This window comes from Corythoichthys intestinalis, chromosome 1, assembly GCF_030265065.1.
Source record: "Corythoichthys intestinalis isolate RoL2023-P3 chromosome 1, ASM3026506v1, whole genome shotgun sequence".
Taxonomy (NCBI): Eukaryota; Metazoa; Chordata; class Actinopteri; order Syngnathiformes; family Syngnathidae; genus Corythoichthys; species Corythoichthys intestinalis.
In genome coordinates this window covers 8,265,134-8,285,442 of record NC_080395.1, presented here as the reverse complement: position 1 = coordinate 8,285,442, position 20,309 = coordinate 8,265,134, and the positions used below count along the sequence as shown (strand labels likewise).

Below are 20,309 nucleotides of genomic sequence, written 5' to 3'. Positions count from 1 at the left end.
ATAAGTCGCACCGGAGTGGAAGTCGCATTTTGGGGGGAAATTTACTCGATAAAATCCAACACATAGAACAGATAGGTCATTTTGAAAGGCAATTTATTATGAAAATACGATACAGAACAAGATGCTGAACAAGTCTACAGTATGATGTTACATAATGCATGAACAACGAAATGTGAGGGGAGGGGAGGATAGCTCCAAAATGTGTTACTTTGAGAAATCTGGGTTTAAAAAAAAGCAAAAACTTTTGCATTCAACAGGATATTTATTTTTTTAAAATTGGAACATACAGTGCCCTCCATAATTATTGGCACCCCTGAAAAAGATGTGTTTTTTAGCTTCTAATGTCTTTTTTTTTAATTCAAATAATATGGGACCTTAATAGAAAAAAAGAGAAAAATCCAACCTTCAATACAAGTGCATTTATTCAGTGGGGAAAAAATCCCACATAAAGAAAAAAATATTTGACATCAAATAATGTGTGTCACGATTAGCAACCCTGGTGTTAGTACTCTGTACAACCCCCTTTTGCCAACAAAACAAGGTCTGGGGACTTAGATGGCCATGGGAGGAGCTTGATTTTGTGTCTGGTGAACCATTTCTGTGTAGATTTGGCCATATGTTTAGGGTCATTGTCTTGCTGAAAGACCCAGTGACGACCCATCTTCAGCTTTCGGGCAACAGATTTTGATTTAAAATGTCCTGGTATTTCATAGCATTCATGATGCCATGCACCCTAACAAGGTTCCCAGGGCCTTTGGAAGCGAAACAGCCCCACAGCATCACTGACCCACCCCAATACTTCACAGTGGGTATGAGGTGGCACGCCAGACCCACTTAGAGTGTTTGTTGCCAAAAAGCTCAATCTTGGTCTCATCTGACCAAAGCACACGGTCCCAGTTGAAGCCTGGGAACGTGTGTATCTCACGAATATTGACTTGGACTGTGAATACCACTACATTATTTTTTATTTATTTAATCTTTATTTTATCAGGCAGTCTCATTGAGGTTAATATCTCTTTTACAAGAAAGGCCGGAACACAAAAAACATTCACAAATATCAAACAACACAAAATACACTAACGGAAACAGTTACAATAATCAGTAAAAACATCAGACAAAAGAGATTTAAAATCACCAAGATGAATGATTGACTGTAGATTGAGAGTAGATTGCAATTTGTTCCATTTAAGAGGAGCATAGTAGCTAAAGCCAGTTCTGCCAACATTAGTGCGTGTGAGTGGGATGTTTAGGGTTAAGTAGTTGGACGATCGTGTTTTGTAGTTACGATGTGGATATTTCTTCTTGACTGTAGTGAGGACCAACCAACGTTTTGATACAGGGTACAATGATGAGTGCAGAAATTGTCATTGGTGATGAAACATAGTGCACTGTGATAAACCGGGTTTGACTGTTGAAGAGTTGATGGAGCTGCATGACAGTACAAGATGTCCCCATAATCAAGAACAGAAACAAAAGAAGATAAAAAAATGGTTTTTCGATTAGAAGTTGACAGACAGCCTTTGATTCTATACAGGAAGCTAAATTTAAATTTAAATTTACGGATTAGGTGATGAATATGAGTTTTTAATGATAAATTACTGTCAATCTAAATTCCGAAGTATTTGTATGAATCAGTGAGAGTAATTTGAGTACCATTTAGGGATTTGATTCCGGGTAAATCATTGTCAGTAATGGTGGAAGTGGAGAAAACCATGTATTTAGTTTTTTCAGCATTTAAAACTAATCTGTGATTATGAAGAGATATTTGTTATCACTCGGTGGCGACACCTCATGGTACACTTGGTGGGTTATTACACTGTGAGCATTTATGTTGTGATACTTGCTTACTTGTCGGTGTGTATCTTGCGTAAAGTCCTTGACGTTTATTGTACTGTTTGGAATCTATAAGAGAATCATTAGATAATCTGCCAAACGATTCCATGGAATTGATATGCGCGGAACCGGTTCTCTATAAGAACCGGTTCTCGATTCCCATCCCTAGTGTCGAAGCAATCGTATGTCGAGGTACCACTGCACATACAGCCCATATTTACCAAAAAACAGTTTACAAAAAAGTAAGTAAGTTAGTAAGTAATAAAGAAAAATATTTGATAGTAAAATTAAAAAGGTTCAGTATTTCTACAATGAAGCAGATTTCAAATGATTACAATGCACAAAACTAGGGTTGTTCCGATCATGTTTTTTTGCTCCCGATCCGATCCCGATCGTTTTAGTTTGAGTATCTGCCGATCCCGATATTTCCCGATCCGATTGCTTTTTTTTTTGCTCCTGATTCAATTTCAATCATTCCCGATAATTTTTCCCGATCATATACATTTTGGCAATGCATTAAGAAAAAAATGAATAAAACTCAGACGAATATATACATTCAACATACATACATACATACATACATACATACTGTATTTGTTTATTATGACAATAAATCCTCAAGATGGCATTTACATTATTAACATTCTTTCTGTGAGAGGGATCCACGGATAGAAAGACTTGTTACTTTGTATATTGTGACTAAATATTGCCATCTAGTGTATTTGTTGAGCTTTCAGTAAATGATACTGTAGCCATGCCCAAATGCATAATGGGAAGTGGAACAATGTGCGTAGTGCTACCAATTGATATATCTTCTTTGCGTTGGTAAATAACATAAGGTGTTAAGAAAAAGATCAAATGTTACCTTGCTTCCCCACATTGCTTCCCATGATATTTCTAATCGTAGGGAGAGGGATAGTAAGGCTTTAGCCAATTAAGAAAAGGCTCCAAAGGCTGCCAAAATTCACTCCTTATTTTACGCTGCCTTTTATCTCTCTATATAGGTAAAACGGCGCCATTACAGATTGAGTGCGACAATGCATGAGTGGGTCGTGCAGCGCATGCATTAATTGCGTTAAATATTTTAACGTGATACATTTTTTAAAAAATAATTACCGCCGCTATCGGGATAAATTTGATAACCCTACCTTAAGCCTAAACTAAAGACTCTGGATGAGTGTAACATGTCTGTAACGTTAAATACAATTAAAGAACGATTTAAAAAAAATTAAAAAAAATAAAAAATGCATGGCCAATATTTTTTTGCCGATTCCAATACTTTGAAAATGACATGATCGGACCCGATCGATTGGCACATCTCTACACAAAACACATAAAAAAAATCTACCCTGAAGGACAAACAAAATAAAGAAGGGAAGCATCAAAGTATTGTTGACAATCAGAAGTCAAATTGTGAAAAGCAGTAAGCCGTAAGTAAATTAGGTGTGTCTTTTTGAGTTTAAAGGGGAACTTTGAAGTAAGGTTGGCCAACAATGTTTTTGAATAATATCAATGGCTAAACAATTATAAGCATATTTTCATTATTTTTTTTAACGCAACCCTTCTAGATTCTTTGTTTAACCCATAGCAACGCCCTTGACAACGAAAATGCTTTTCTTCGGCAATCTTCGGAAATCTTCGGAAATTACGTCACACCTAGACGTGCGAGGTAAGTCCACCATAGAACAGTATTATTTGTTGCATTGCTTCTCGGTAAGATGCCACAGCGGTATGTGGCGATGTTTTGTTCTCGCTCAAACGAAAAGTTGTATGAGTGGCCAAAGGATAGCAGGGCACATAAATGGACATCTTTCGTTCGCACGAAGCGAATGAATTTCACGCCATCATTGAGTAGTGTTCTCTGCTGCAAACACTTCAAAGATGCCTGCTTCCTTAACCGGTCTGCTTATGATCAAGGATTTGCCAAAAAGTAAGTGTGATTTTTGGATAGATGACTGATGACTTTGTCAAAGCATAGCTGCCTACTGTTGTGGAATTGAACAGTATAAGCTAGCGATGTTAGCCGAAAGTTAACTCGTGGAAATCCCCGATCATAGTTGTTGTTGCGTTCGCTAGGTTAAGCGTGTTTAAATTGTGCGTCATCTACGATCATGTCCGAAAGGGTTCATCCACTGTCAATCGGGAAACGGGTGTGGATGTTCATATAAACGGGTCGGCGTCGCGGTAATTCACGGTCACGTTGCTGTAAGAGACACACACCGCCGGTTAGTTTGTGCACATTTATTTGTATTTGTATTATGTATTTCCACCTTCATGCTTCAAGCATTGCATTGCTTATGGACGGTTCAGCGTTCACGGTGATCGCAAGATAGGCTTCTAGTTTGTGTTTTATGAGAGCCGCTGACAGCTGAAAAATAGCGTGTTGGTTTAGCGTAGCCATCGAGTCAATCTCGCAGCGAATCAGCGAGCGCGCAGGTCACGCAGCGAATCATGGGAAATGTAGTCTCGGGACAACACTGAAGTGGTGCTTTGTAATCTGTTCGCTTGTGTGAAAAAACTACATTTCCTCACGCCATTAGACGCCAATTCCTGCCGAGAGCTGTGCCGAGCTGTGTTCTAACTTTTCCATAAGAACTGCTCCATGTGTTAATAAAGAGACAAGGTTGTCAGCGCGTCGTGTGTTCGATACATTTGTAAACAAAAAGCTCATAACATGACACCATGCACAATCCGTTTAAGAGACGCTGGAGTGGGAGGCGAGGAGGAGATCGGCGAGAAGCAAAACTTCGCGGTCGAATGTGGCGGCAGCCCACTATTATTTTGTTTTCTTATTGTTGCCACAGTAAAGTGGAGAAAGCCATCGAAGACTCATCTCCTTCTTTCCCCCCAACGTTTTTATATTATTATTTTATATGTACGAGAGCTGCCGGATCTGCCAAAATGAACATGAAGTCGGATTATTTTCTTTAACAATGTCATCAGATAGACAAAAACATAACATTATGTGCAAATGCCTGCATCTTCAAATCATAAAAATAATAACAGCCTATATCTTACCAATGTTGTAATCTCGATGGGTCTTGTATCTATTCCATGTCAGGTAGTCTAGGCACACTGTTTGCATTCTGATTAGCGTCTGGCTAATACATGTTAGATCCAACATAAAACTCCAAGCTCCTCTTCTTCCTCCAACTCTTCAAAAACTTGGATCTCCTCCCTTGCGCTCGGTCTATCGCTTATATCGCTGTTTGAATCATTGTTTGAAGGGCTTTGTATGGCGGCCGTATGTATGGAGCTGCCAACGCTGTTCCCGGTGTGACGTATCACTTCGAGGTTCGTCCCCTTTCAGGCTCGAACTTCGGAAACGCGATTATTTTGTCAAATATACAACATATAAATTATTTTTTCATGCTTTATTTGGTGGACAATGTTTAATTACTTTACTTGTGACCCTATTTGGCATGTGAAGAAATTAGTTCACACTACAGCTTTAATGTTCCTTCCGGGTAAATCTTTTACCACAAAGTGCGCAGAGAAAAGCCGTTTCACCCGATGTGTGTACGCATGTGTCCTGTTAACTTTTGCTTCGTACAAAATCTTTTATAGCAACGAGAGCAGGCAAAAGGCTTCTCTCCAGTGTGTGTACGCATGTGTCTTGTTAACTCATGCGTCGTACAAAATCTTTTATCGCAGAAAGAGCAGGCAAAAGGCTTCTCTCCAGTGTGTGTTCTTGTGTGGTTGATAAAATCTCCTTTCTCGATGAATTTTTTACCACAAGATGTGCATTGAAAAGGCTTTTCTCCAGTGTGTGTGAGTGTGTGTCTGTTTAAATGTGCCTTCTCAGTGAATCGTTTACCACAAGATGTGCAGACAAAAGGCTTCTCTCCGGTGTGTATCTTTGCGTGTTTGTCTAAACATCCCTTAATGGTAAATCGTTTACCACAAGATGTGCATTGAAAAGGCTTCTCTCCAGTGTGTGTTCTTGTGTGACTGATTAAATTTGACTTTCTTAAGTATTTTTTATCACACAATGAGCACGCAAAATGCCTCTCTCCAGTGTGTGTTTTCAAGTGAGAGTTCAGTCGTTCTTTCTGAGAGAATCGCTTATTGCAAAGTGAGCAGGGAAAAGGCTTCTCTCCAGTGTGTGCTCTTGTGTGACTGATAAAATCTCTTTTCTCAATGAATCCTTTACCACAACTTGTGCAGACAAAAGGCTTTTCTCCAGTGTGTGTGAGTGTGTGTCTGTTTAAATGTGCCTGATCAAAGAATCGTTTACCACAAGATGTGCAGACGAAAGACTTCTCTCCAGTGTGTATCCTGGTATGTTGGTTTAAACATCCCTTACTAGTGAATTGTTTACCACAAGATGTGCATTGAAAAGGCATCTCTCCAGTGTGTGTTTTTGTGTGATTTTTTAAATGTGACTTCCCAGTGAATCTTTTATCACAAAATGAGCAGGCGAAAGGCTTCTCCCCAGTGTGTGTATACATGTGGCTTTGTAAGTGTTTTTTCTGAGAATACGTTTTATCACAAAGTGAACAGGTAAAAGGTCTCCCAACCCCTTTTGTGCCGCTTTTCAATGAGGACTTGTTTAAGGATTTTGAAGCATTTTGGTCAACGTCTTTATCCTTCTCATCAGTGTTAAAAAGAGATGATTGTGAAGTTACATCGTCACTGTGTGAGAGTGGCGATAACGAACCGTCATGTTGCCATTGTCCCTCTTCTTTTGTTGTCAGGTGTTGGAATGAGCTGTCGCTCGAAGGTTTCGCTGCTCCGCTCTTTTCGCTTGGACCTTCGTCGTTTTCACTCTTCACAATGACAGTCATTGGAAACTCGGGGATCTCATCTTCCTGTTCTTCTTCTTTAATGCTGGGGGTCTCTGGCTTTTCCTCCTGTTTAATGTACGGCATCTCAGACTCCTCCTGTTTAACGTGGAGGGGATCGTGGTCATGAGGGTGAAGCTCTTTAATAGCGACGTCTGCCGGATACTGGAAAAGGAAAAATATGACGTGATTTGCTAAAGTCCAGCTTTGCTCAGTCTCCCGCCATGATTTTCATGTTGTCTATTTTTTTTTTACCGACACTAAGGTCTTGTTCAGACTGCCAGTCAAAATGTGAAGGGTTCAGCGGCTAACCCCGGTGACGCACCAGAAACGTCAACGTCGCGTCAACGATCCCGCCGCGATAACGCACCAGTGACGCTCAGCGTCAATTTCCATAGGACACGTTTTACAAGCAGCGCGTCTGTGGAGCGGCTCGATCGGTTCACGCGAGAATTGCAAGATCGCGTGAGAGTAGCGGGTATTTAGGGATAATAAAACAACAACCATTTGACTTACAGACCCCGCGTATTGGTAGAGCTGGGAATCTTTGGGCACCTAACGATTCAGAGGCTCCGATTCGATTATAAAACGATTATTGATGCACCCCCCTCCTTTTTTTTTTTTATTTATTTATTTATTTATTATGTTTTGTACATTAGTTCCAAAATTGTTCAAAAATACTCTCAGGCTAAACCAAACTACTATTTCAGTACCAAGTTATATATAGCAGTAAACAAATATACAAAAATAACAGTAAATAAAAAAACTCCAGTCCCCATTCTTTATCAGCAGCTTTAAACTACATTCAATTAATTTAATGTTGTGAATCAACCGTTAAAGTTGTTAAAATTTCTCCCGTTATTCCATAATTTCCTTTTGTCTACTTTCGACATGTGAAAGTTTTAAAACTATTTTAAAGATAGATTCAAGTCAATATTTTACCGATTTAGGAGTATTTTAGATAAAAAGTTAATTAGGTTCGCTTGGAAGGTTCGCTACAACAGCCTAGCAGGGAAGTGTACTGCTTTAAGATGGCGGCCGCTTACTAACGCCCGCATCTAGCTTTTTGTAGATGTGCTGCTAACGCTACCGAATCTATCTAGTCCCATATAAATGATATCTACCATAACATTACGTGGATGTACTTTGTAGCAGCTTTTCGGCAGCAGTCAGGTATGTTGTTGTGTTTTTTTATCTCGTGGCATGAGTTGAGCTAGAACTGTGAGTTGAGCATTGGCATTACCCGAGGGGCCGGGTAATGAGAAGCATGATGTTTAGCTACTCTCGCTCCGTTCCTCATTGCATCCCGAAGACCGCGCGGCGCGCTGAGTGTGTTGTACTTCTGCTTTACTTGGCATATTTCAATAATCAGAATGTGGATGTTTGTGAATCGTTCTCGAATCTTCCACGGCCGAATCGCGAATAATCTAAGAATCGGAAATTTTGCACACCTCTACGTATTGGTCAACTTTCTTTCTGGAAGAAAAGAAACAAAGTCCTGTGCTGAAGTGAAAAGTAATTACAGGTGTTTTAGATCATTTCAATTGATTTTATTACGTGGTTATGTTTTGCAAATGTGACGTAGTATTCATTTGTTTTCTATATTTTATGTAGTATAATTTTAGTTCCTATGTGAATATTAGTTCCTACTTGTTTTGTTGTGGTAGGAGGGTTTTGTATCCAACATGAAGGAACTGATGCGCCGAGATTAAAAGCAGAGTTGATACTGTCCTGCCGTGTTGGTTGTTACAGCAGAGAAGACAGCAGTAAACCACCACCGAGTAAACTGTGACCCAATATACCCACAGCCTCAAGAGATCTGATGGAGTTGAAAAGTAAATTACGATTGCATATTATTTTGAAAATCGACGGGATCCACCGTATTTTTACACGAGTGACCGATCCTACCTAGTAGTATTGACGCAGGGGGGCCGCGTCTCGCGTCAAATAACAAACTCTGCTGTTCTTTTTGCGTGCGACGTGTTGAACGCTTCTGGGGCGCGTCCAACACACGGCCGCACTGCGACTGGTGTGCATTGGCTGATTGACTTTAACGGCTGCGTTATCGCGGCGGCATTGCCGACGCGCCGTTGGCGTTTCTGGTATGTTACCGTTTTTTTTTTTTTCCACATTCTGTCTCTTAAGGTTGAGGTTTACCCATGTTGACAATTACAGGCCTCTCTAATATTTTCAAGTGGGTGAATTTGCACAGTTAGTGGTTGACTAAATACTTTTTTGCCCCACTGTAATTATATAAGATGCACCGATACTAGTATTGGCAGGGGGCGCCGATCCGGCCCGAAATGGTGGTATCGGTATCGGCGAGTACCAACAAATACGGCGCCGATACCACTTAACGGTCCATTAGAGCATTATTATTAGAGATGTCCCGATCCGATATTTGGATCGGATTGGATGCCGATATGGGCAAAAAAATGCGCATCGGTATCGGATCAGCCAACACGGAAAAATTCCGATCCAGACTTCCGATCCAGTTTTTTTTTTTTTTTTTTAAATCCGGTCCGAGTTTTCCAGCGCACCGATTTACGTAATCCATTCCAGTTTTTGCTTCGTTTTCCCTAAAATCCAGTCCGCATTTTACGGCACACCTTCAACACACCACATTTACATTACCGTCTCCCAATTTACTGAGAGACTTTATCGGTAAAAATGTCAGCTGTGTGGGATCATTTCACCTTAAAGGATGACAAAGACGAAGAGGCAGAGTGCAACATATGCCACAATAAAGTCAAGCGGGGTGGTAAAGCTGTAAGAAGTTTTAATACAACCAACCTACTCAAGCATTTAGCGAAATACCACCACAAACAATATAAGAAGTATGTTAAGAAAACCAAAGACAAAAAGAAAGGTCCTACGCAACTAACACTGGCAGAAACTTTTGCGATGCGTGACAAACTGGCACTCGACAGTCCCAAAGCCCAGGGACTAACAAGAGTCACTGCCGAAGAATTCATTCTGGATGACGAGCCATTATCTCTCGTGAGTAAAGACCCACCATCCAACACTTTGAACCACGGTACAACTTGCCCAGCCGTTATTACATCCTTGAGCGATTCGGCCGTGGAAGATTCGAGAACGATTCACAAACATCCAAATTCCGATTACTGAAATATGTCAAGTAAAGCGGAACTAATACACAGCGCGATCTTCGGGACGCAATGAGAAACGGACCGCATTGCATCCCGAGAGTAAACATCGTGCTTGTCATAGACCCGTAATGCCAATGCTCAACTCACGGCTTTAGCTCAACTCATGCCGCTGGATAAAAAAAACACAAGAATACCTGACTGCTGCTGACAGCCGCTACAGACTACGTTAACATCGTTTTACTGTAGATAATAGATATCATATGTATATAGAACTAGATGCACCATTGAACTACTGAAAACTAGTTGCGTTGGTAAACAGCCGCCATCTTAAAGCAGGAGCCTTCCCTAGTAGGCTGTTGTGAACCTTCCAAGCGAACCTAATTAACTTTTTATCTAAAATACTCTTAAATCGGCAAAATCATGACTTGAATCTGTCTTCAAAAGTTTTAAAACTTTCACATGTCGAAAGTAGACAGAAGGGTAATTATGGAATAACGGGAGCAATTTTAACAACTTTAACAGTTGATTCGCAAAATTAAATGAATTTAATGTAGTTTAAAGCTGCTGATACAGAATGGGGACTGGAGTATTTTATTTACTGTTTTAAAATGTTAACTTGATACTGAAATAGTCGTTTCCACTGAGGTTGTTGGTGTGTTTTGCTTTTTTAAGACAGTTTACAATATTATTTGCACGTTTTACTGACTGACTATGCCATTTCTGTTTGTTATTTATAATGTTTTGTGTTTGTCACTGAATAAACAGGTCAGTTTCTTGTTACCAACCGTTGTGTGTTATTCAAACTCACCTAATTCAGCTGGCTAGTTGTTATCAAGAGTACTAAAACCTTTTTCAACATGAGTCTGACAACTAAGTAAGGCGGCTAAATAACTTTAAACTTTAACACATGCTCAGATAGGCCGGTATCGGTATCGGCCAGTATCGGTATCGGATCGGAAGTGCAAAAACCTGGATCGGGACATCCCTAATTATTGTAACATTTGACTGCAGCCTTTTTTTTCCTCCTGGCGCTCACTACACTCTGTCTCTGTGTTGTGTGATGACACGTGAACACCAAGCAGTTATCGCTATTGGCCTGCTCCAGACCAATGAGAGCGGGCCAATAGCCACTCCTGAACAATGACAAGGCCGCTTTTTCATATGGAGGAAAAACAAACCAGGAGAAATGGCGGCGGTCGGGAAATATTTCAAAATAGAAATCCCGTCGATTAAAATCAATGGCTGCATGCAAGATTTGTGGCCTGAAAGTTTCGAGATGTGGAGTTAAATCGGCCAGTTTCAATACCTCGAACCAGATAACACATTTAAAGATGAAACGTTAACGAACACAACGAGTTGGAGCCTGCAAGAGCAGGACTGCTATCCAGAGGAAGGGCGCTGGACCAGAGCAACAATCTCTGGTCAGTTCACTACTTCTACTTTACATTTATTCTCTTTTACTGAAAGAAATGCCGCAGCAATTTGGGAACTGTTTCCAAAGTAGGGTTGCCACCTTTCAGAAACAGAAATAAGGGACTCCCCCCTCCCCAAAAAAAGGAGGCTAATAGAGAGACCGGATGCTGTGGTCAATTATTAGTACTTATAATTGTTAGCGTCCGCAAATGCGGAAACAAGGTTGGACCTCAAATCAGACAACAAGCGGGGGATAAGTACAAAGGTTCAATGATTGCAAACAAAAAATAACATGCGATCGCGGGATAGTAGAAATAACAAAAGGACTCCGTGACAGCAGGTCGACGGAGCTCAATACTACAAACTCGAAGGTTAACTAAGACGATAGGCAGCGAGCCAAAAAGCCAAAATAAAAACACTCAAACACCTGCACAGGGTAGAGGTTACAAACGAGAGCAGCACACCAACAGGAAAAACCCAATGCAGGGGCGTAACAAGCAAATGTAGCGAGACTATAGTGCGAGATGTCAATTGGCGATCAGCAAGGCAAATATCTCGGCAGCCTTCTCTGAGATCACCCGTGCTTAAATGCTGCATTGAGGAGCCCGCATTGGATTCAGGTGCGACGTCAGGAATGCCCCCACTACCAGCCCAGCAACAAAACACAATCTAACCAGCAGCAGAATGAGAGGTTTAAAAAAGTTTACTCGGTTCATTCAGTTTATTATTATGAATTTATTTTTACTTTTCTTACTGTTGGGCTAGTATTATATATGTTTTATTAATTTCACAAATGTAGCACTATTTTGGCCTTTGAGAGCAAAAGGTTTATTCAACTATTGTCTTCTAGGGTTTAGTAGACTGATCACTTTGTACTAGTCTTTTTCCTATTTTGCAAAGGTAATCAACAGCCTGACAAAGCCTTCATAGCAATGATTTCACATCCAATTATGTAGCTCTTTGGGGGGAAAAAAAGAAAAAAAAATATATATATATATATATGTTAACGGGGTGGTATCAGTATGGTATCGGCCGATACTGCACAGCCAGGTATCGGTATTGGTATCGGGGCCAAAAAATGGTATCGGTGCAGCACTAATAAGAATCCACATTTTAGAGCAAATAAGAAATGAGCCTCTGTGTGCAGCAATGCGAGACGGACGTTGTCTTTTCTCGTTTCAGCTATACAAGAAAAATTGAGAAAAAAAATGTGTAGCAACAGACTGAAGCATTTAATCTCTGTTTGCACCACGCTACAGATGCATAGCTATCATTTTAACCGGCTGCCACACGCATCATCAGACTTTTTAGGCGTTCTCCACTGCCGCACCCGTCCTAGAATCCTGTATGTCCCCTGATCACCGGTTTTCCAATGTAAAAAATGTGAGCGCCCCTTACTGGTTGCTCTTTTTAACGCTTCCCCTGTGGCTCTTACGCCCGCCAGGTTTCCCCGGAGGTCCTAGCGCCCTTCCCATTACATAACGAAACTTTATTTATTTATTTTTTATTGAAGATTTGTCTGCTAGCCAGATGCAGCAGTCAAAAGAGCCATACATTCCCGACCCGACCTAGCCTGTTGACTGCAGGCCTGGCTCCGCCCATTTTGACAGACGCATCTCCGTCAAAAATAGAAAATAGCTCAAAGCATGCGGCATGTCGGAGATGGTCTGAAGTCAATCCGTAGCGTATGATAGAATGGAAACGGATTGGCTCCGCTGCTACATCTTGACGGATCCGGTATAATTCAGCCTTAATAATCCTTTAGCTGTACATTCAGTAAATGCACTTGATTACTGTCTGTCATCTGTCATCAACTCTTTCACTGCCATGTTGATAGATAAAATTGTTAACTCATTGGCTGCCATTGATGGCCATAGACGTCCATTCCGTTTGAAGTGGGCGGGATGACAGTGAATAAACGAAACTGCTACCTTCCCGGTTCAAATGGATTGGATGTCTACTAGTGATGAACTCATTAAAAAAAAAAATTCCTGGAGAATATCCTTGAATGATTACCTGACCCATGTATCAATAATTGTTGTATTGCCTTATCTGAGATCATCACTATTGTGAGCTTTGTATGGAAAGTCAGATATGGGAATTTTGCCCTACAGTCTCAATCACTGATCACGGTCAAAAGCAAGTCTGATATTGGATAAAAAAGTAAAACAACTCATGTCGTGACCTTACCATCTTTTTCTCTTTACAGTTCTACAGCTGATCTTCGTGGCCTGGATTTCCTCACCTCATCTTCCACGTCGTTCGCCTTTGGTCAGGATTATTTTGTCGCATCTTTAAGACAAGTCGAAAAGAGTCTCGTACAATTAAATGTAAACACTGTTCACCGAGCGACACCCGCCATTTATTTATTTATTTTACAAACAATTGGCATAGTCAAAGCAATCGGAATGCGTTAACGTGTCTTGGCTAGTGAGCTAAGCTAAACAAAACAAAACAAAAGTTACGTTAGGCTGCAAAGCTTCAACATTAAGCCAAACGACTTCGACAAAGCTTTTAAGATCGAAGGTTTTAGTCCACGAAATTCTTACTTCAGTACTTACCCGGTGAGAATACTTTGAATGAGCTCGTTTGGTTGGGAAAAGGGAATACCAAAAGAACGGCAAGTCCCAAATAGGTCCAGAGCAAGCGCTTCCGGAGCAGTGGTTCATTGAAAATATAAGTCACCGATTCGGAGCACGTTTTGAAGTTTCAGTTTCAAGTTGCCATCACTACTTCTTTCTATGGCATCATCAACCTCGGAAGTTTTTTTTTTTTTTTTTTTTTTAACCCAACACGTACACATATCTCCCATCATCCTTCAGGAGAAAATGGCGTCGGTTTGCGCAAGCGCAGTCTGTCAAGATCCGGTAGGCCGTCACGATCGGGTAGCAACTCCCATAGGAGCCCCCCCCCCCCATTTCTGAGTTGGGTCATATACCTACTCACGTGACGTCACAGCCACGCCCCCGCGCCATGATGTCCGCATACTCGCCATAGAAATGCATTAGCGCTTCGTAAATTCTTCCTATTATTGCACGTTTTACTGCTCGTCAACATTAATACTCAAAATGGTGAAGTCGTGTGTGGCGGTCGGTTGCAAAAACAGAGAAGATAGACGGAGAGACTTGAATTTTTACCGTATTCCGAGAGACACGAAGAGGAGGCCGCGATTGACTGCTGCAATTCGACGAGACAACTGGGCTCCAAACGACTACCACAGATTATGTAGTAGTCATTTTATATCTGGTAAGATGCATTTAATATATATTTAGAGGGTTTCGGGCTGACAACCACAATTAAGATCATTGCTAGGCTAATCGCCGACAACATACACGTATGTATGTAGTTAGTGCTATCGCTAAACCATATAAACATTAAAAGCCCTAGCTCCATTGACAAATGACATGAAATACATTAGACTTGACAGTGGATGTTAGCAAGAACAAAAGATTTTCAATTGAAAATTTCGTAACTCACCTTCCGAGCACAAGATTCCTGCCGAATTTTCGTGTACGAGGACGTGTTTCACCTAACCAGCAACGTAGCATTTATAAGCCTCCAAGCTCTTAAAGTTTTTCAAACTTTCGTGAGAATAGGCTGATTTTGTGTGGGTATCAGATGTCAGGCGAAGCCAGCGGGTCGAAAAACATCGATTTAGGCATCAAATACGGATCTGGCGAATGGATAAACTGAAGCTTTTCCACGTAACGCCTTTTATGCAACGGATCCAATGAGTTTACAGCGTCAGATAACACCGGGGCTTCCATGAATTGCTCTATAACTTGCTCGACTAATAGAAAACAATGAGAATAGGTCTGAAAAAGAGGTACAATATGGCGGCCGGAAACAGCGACACGCCCATTTTGTGACGTAGGTGAGTAGGGTCTATTGTAGTCGATTCTGTCTTTATCGCTTGGCAAAGCGCGTCATCTAGTGGTCATTTTGTTTTCGGACTCCAAAAAACAGGAGAACGCAAACCAGAAGTTGTTTATTATTATTATTATTTATTGTGATCCATTCCAGCTCAACTCTAACGACTTTTATGGATTAGAAAAAAATAAAGATGTTCACTTTGCCAATTGTCCTGAATTTTGGATAGAGAATGTGTTTCCATATGCAGATAGATTTTTGCTATTTGCAGCAGTATTAATGATTGTGTAGTGTATCTTTTTTTGTTTTGTTCAAACCTCAGTTCAATCGGATTCGTTTTGCAATGGAGACACCGTCCACAACGAAAAAGAAGAGAACATCCCCTGTCTGGGATCATTTTGAGCAGATCTCTCCTAAAAAGGTACAAATTATAATAACCAGTGTGAATATATAAATTATTGTGACAACAGTGTATCCCTCGTTTTAATGTCTTTCTTCTACTTGCCAATATTTCAAAAGGTGAAGTGTAAACTTTGTTCTAAAGAACTTGGGTACCGAGAGAACACTTCATCTATGTTGAGGCATTATCGGGGTCTGCATAAAAATAAGGAGACAACTCAAATAGAACCACGCCCAGGTAAGCCATTTTAACATGCAATGAAAAAACAGCATAGCCTACCATGTACATTTCAAATGTAACAGATGAAATTAATGACATCTATTATTAATAGGCCTACTCTGTTTCTGTTAAACCGCAGTGGATAATAATGCAGTGAAAGAGGCATTGATCAATACGGTAATTGATGATTGCCAGCCCTTCAGTTTTGTGGAGGTCACAGGGTTCAGAAAGCTTATCCAAGCTTTCGAGCCTACATATGTTCTCCCCACCAGGCAGGTGTGTATGAGAGCAAATGAATCATTATTACCCCATTCCCCCATAACTGCTCTTCCGATAGCGTTCTTTCTCCTTTCCTTTAGACTTTGAAAGCCATGGTGGAGGAGAGGTACCAGCAGGCAAAGGAGAAGGCCCAAGAGCTTGTAGCAGTGAGCATAACAGCAGATATGTGGACCAGCATCAACACAGATGCATATCTGGCAGTCACTTGTCATTTCATTGATGAGCACACCTCTCTGCACTCAGCTGCGTTAGGTGTGCTTCATTTCCCTGACCGCCATACAGCTGAGAACATGGCTGCCGACAAATCAGCACTCATGGCATAATGGGGCATTTCCACCAAAGTACAGTGCCTTGCAAAAGTATTCGGCCCCCTTGAATCTTGCAACCTTTCGCCACATTTCAGGCTTCAAACATAAAGGTATGAAATTTAATTTTTTTGTCAAGAATCAACAACAAGTGGGACACAATCGTGAAGTGGAACAACATTTATTGGATAATTTAAACTTTTTTAACAAATAAAAAACTGAAAAGTGGGGCGTGCAATATTATTCGGCCCCTTTACTTTCAGTGCAGCAAACTGACTCCAGAAGTTCAGTGAGGATCTCTGAATGATCCAATGTTGTCCTAAATGACCGATGATGATGAATAGAATCCACCTGTGTGTAATCAAGTCTCCAAATAAATGCACCTGCTCTGTGATAGTCTCAGGGTTCTGTTTAAAGTGCAGAGAGCATTATGAAAACCAAGGAACACACCAGGCAGGTCCGAGATACTGTTGTGGAGAAGTTTAAAGCCAGATTTGGATACAAAAAGATTTCCCAAGCTTTAAACATCTCAAGGAGCACTGTGCAAGCCATCATATTGAATGGAAGGAGCATCAGACCACTGCAAATCTACCAAGACCCGGCCGTCCTTCCAAACTTTCTTCTCAAACAAGGAGAAAACTGATCAGAGATGCAGCCAAGAGGCCCATGATCACTCTGGATGAACTGCAGAGATCTACAGCTGAGGTGGGAGAGTCTGTCCATAGGACAACAATCAGTCGTACACTGCACAAATCTGGCCTTTATGGAAGAGTGGCAAGAAGAAAGCCATTTCTCAAAGATATCCATAAAAAGTCTCGTTTAAAGTTTGCCACAAGCCACCTGGGAGACACACCAAACACGTGGAAGAAGGTGTTCTGGTCAGATGAAACCAAAATTGAACTTTTTGGCCACAATGCAAAACGATATGTTTGGCGTAAAAGCAACACAGCTCATCATCCAGAACACACCATCCCCACTGTCAAACATGGTGGTGGCAGCATCATGGTTTGGGCCTGCTTTTCTTCAGCAGGGACAGGGAAGATGGTTAAAATTGACGGGAAGATGGATGCAGCCAAATACAGGAACATTCTGGAAGAAAACCTGTTGGTATCTGCACAAGACCTGAGACTGGGACGGAGATTTATCTTCCAACAGGACAATGATCCAAAACATAAAGCCAAATCTACAATGGAATGTTTCAAAAATAAACGTATCCAGGTGTTAGAATGGCCAAGTCAAAGTCCAGACCTGAATCCAATCGAGAATCTGTGGAAAGAGCTGAAGACTGCTGTTCACAAACACTCTCCATCCAACCTCACTGAGCTCGAGCTGTTTTGCAAGGAAGAATGGGCAAGAATGTCAGTCTCTCGATGTGCAAAAGTGATAGAAACATACCCCAAGCGACTTGCAGCTGTAATTGGAGCAAAAGGTGGCGCTACAAAGTATTAACGCAAGGGGGCCGAATAATATTGCACGCCCCACTTTTCAGTTTTTTATTTGTTAAAAAAGTTTAAATTATCCAATAAATTTTGTTCCACTTCATGATTGTGTCCCACTTGTTGATTCTTGACAAAAAATTAAAATTTTATATCTTTATGTTTGAAGCCTGAAATGTGGCGAAAGGTTGCAAGGTTCAAGGGGGCCGAATACTTTTGCAAGGCACTGTAACTTGCCTTGTGACAGACGGTGCAGCCAACATGGCTGCATGTGCCAGAGACCTTCAACACATTAAATCTGATAGTGAAGAAGGCTCTGGCGGATAACACTGAGCTGTCTGAGATCTGTCTTCTGTGTAGGAGGATAGTTGACTTCTTCAAAAGCAGTACCAATGCAAAGGTGAATTCCTTTATTACACAGCAATATTCAAATTAATACTGAATGACTTGAATAATGTATTGTTTCCTATTTTATTTTTTACAAACAAGGCTGACTCAGGTGCAGGAGCAAATGAAGCCTACAGAGCCTGTGCTGAAGCTCATTCAAGAGGTAAGTTGACATCCATAACTGCTTCCACTCCCCTTTCAAACAATAATGACCTTTTATTTTCAGGTGGAGACACGCTGGAACAGCACCTTCCACATGATGCAACGCATGCCCAACCTCAGGGAAGCCGTAGCAGCAGCCCTGGCTGGCCTACACACAGACATTACCCCACTCACATCCCATCAGTTGAGGCTCATTTCTGAGAGTCTGCAGGTGCTGTCTCCATTTAATGATGCCACCGTAGAGCTCTGAGAGGAGAGGAGAGTGTCAGGGTCCAAGGTCATACCACTTTTGGCCATGCTGCACCACACCTTTGAGGATGACATTGGAACCATACAAATGAAGGAGAGCAAACGAATGTCTGAGGGTTGTAAAAAACAACTGAGGGACAAGCTCTACAACCTCCAAGCCATGAGTGTCATGTCATTGGCAACACTGCTGGATCCTAGGTTTGTATCAGTTGGCTGTTTTTCCTCATCTGTCTACTAGTACCAACAAATGAGCAACTGCCTCTTGTTGAACAGTTCACAACTGCAATGGGTCTCATTGTCATTTGCAGGTTCAAGAAGGTAGGCGTCTTTAGCCCCAATAAAGCACAAGAGGCTGAGAGGAGGCTCACAGCTGAATGTGCGGCAATGATCCAGGCACAGGGCATCTTCCTCCTCCTCCTCCTCCAACCCATCATCTTCATCAACACAACCGGACACATCAGAGGCTTCCCAGCCTGTGGAGCAAGGTAATATTCGATACATTCTAATGGTGTTAATTAAGCAATAGGAAATGAGCGGCAGTGCATTATTGTGGGATAAGGCATTCTTTTGCGCCCATCTCTACGATGGGCAGCCAGAACTGCCTGTTGGCTGTTATTCTGTTTGTTGTGTCTTAGGTGACAAACTGTGGCGGCGATTGGACCACACAGTCAAGCAGAGGACGACCCAGAGCGAGACCGCAGATGCGACTGTGGAGGTCCACACTTACCTGTGGGAACCCAAGTTAAGCAGGAAGTCAAACCCCCTGGACTACTGGGAGCAGCACAAACATGTCTACCCAAACCTCTACAAATTAGCAATAACCCTTCTCTGTACCCCGGCCTAATGCGTCCCTTGCGAAAGAGTATTTTCAAACGCAGGAGAAATCCTATCATTAAAAAAAAAAAAAAAGTCTAAGCCAAAAACTTTGGAAATGCTAATTTTCCCAAATAAAAATGAATGAAATGTGTGTCTTGTTCCTTGTTTATATGTCAATGTCTAAAATAAAGCAATCATTCTTTCAAGTAACACACGCACATTCATTCACATCACACCTCCCTGCCCTTTTGACCCCATCAAATCCATGGTATCATTTTAATCACTCTGTCTGTCATGACATTTATTTTCCACATGAAGGCGCAATAGAACAAATGAAGCCTCATGATGCTTCGGCCCAGGAGCGAACCAGTTAGATAGAAAGCCTCATTGCTAAATTAAAAAAAAAAAAAAACTTTTTTCCATTGAACAGGAGTTTTATTGATTTATTTTTTAAAATTGGAACATAAGCACTAGTATAATGTTAATAAAAAAATAAAAATTCTAAATGAAAACAAAAGCAGTCTTTTAGGTGAGCCTAAACCCACAGCATAACATTATCATCATCAGAACAAAAATTATTGTCCATGAGAAGCACGACTCGAATCATGTTTACATTATACACACATTCTCTTAACACAGACTGTTACCAGAGAGAGAAAAAAAACACGTTTTACCACTGCTAGACACACTAAACATGCTGGAGTTAACTCCTGTAGCTGGGGAGAAATGTTCATGACATTTTTTACCTACATTTCATTTTGTATAAATGCGAAATCATAATGGAGGTATTGCCTCCTCGGCAGCCACCCTCTGCAAACATGTTTTAAACGTCGGGGGGCCTCCCGGGCATCCGAAACTTTTCTTTAGCCTAAGTATTCCCATACCAGCAATTTTGTGTTCTTCAATGGGGGAAAAAAGTTCAGGAGTTTCACCTCCTCCAGCCATCGTGTAACACAGCTGACTCAATGACACTGAGCTACAACCGGTGGGGGAGGGTTGAGCCTTACAGCTGCAAGTGAGGGATTTCTCCATACATTTTTGGGACA

At 41.2% G+C, this 20,309-nt stretch overlaps 1 protein-coding gene across 1 annotated transcript; it reads right to left on the bottom strand.

The window, feature by feature from the left end:
- Positions 1-118: 118 nt before the first annotated feature.
- On the bottom strand, positions 119-13,881 carry LOC130928214 (gastrula zinc finger protein XlCGF57.1-like). Its single transcript, XM_057854577.1, has 3 exons — positions 13,702-13,881; positions 13,331-13,432; positions 119-6,782 (listed from the first exon to the last, which is right to left on the bottom strand). Exons 2-3 carry the CDS (start codon positions 13,331-13,333, stop codon positions 5,340-5,342), a joined length of 1,446 nt encoding a protein of 481 aa, XP_057710560.1. The 5' UTR covers positions 13,334-13,432; positions 13,702-13,881; the 3' UTR covers positions 119-5,339.
- Between the last annotated feature and the right edge of the window lie 6,428 nt (positions 13,882-20,309).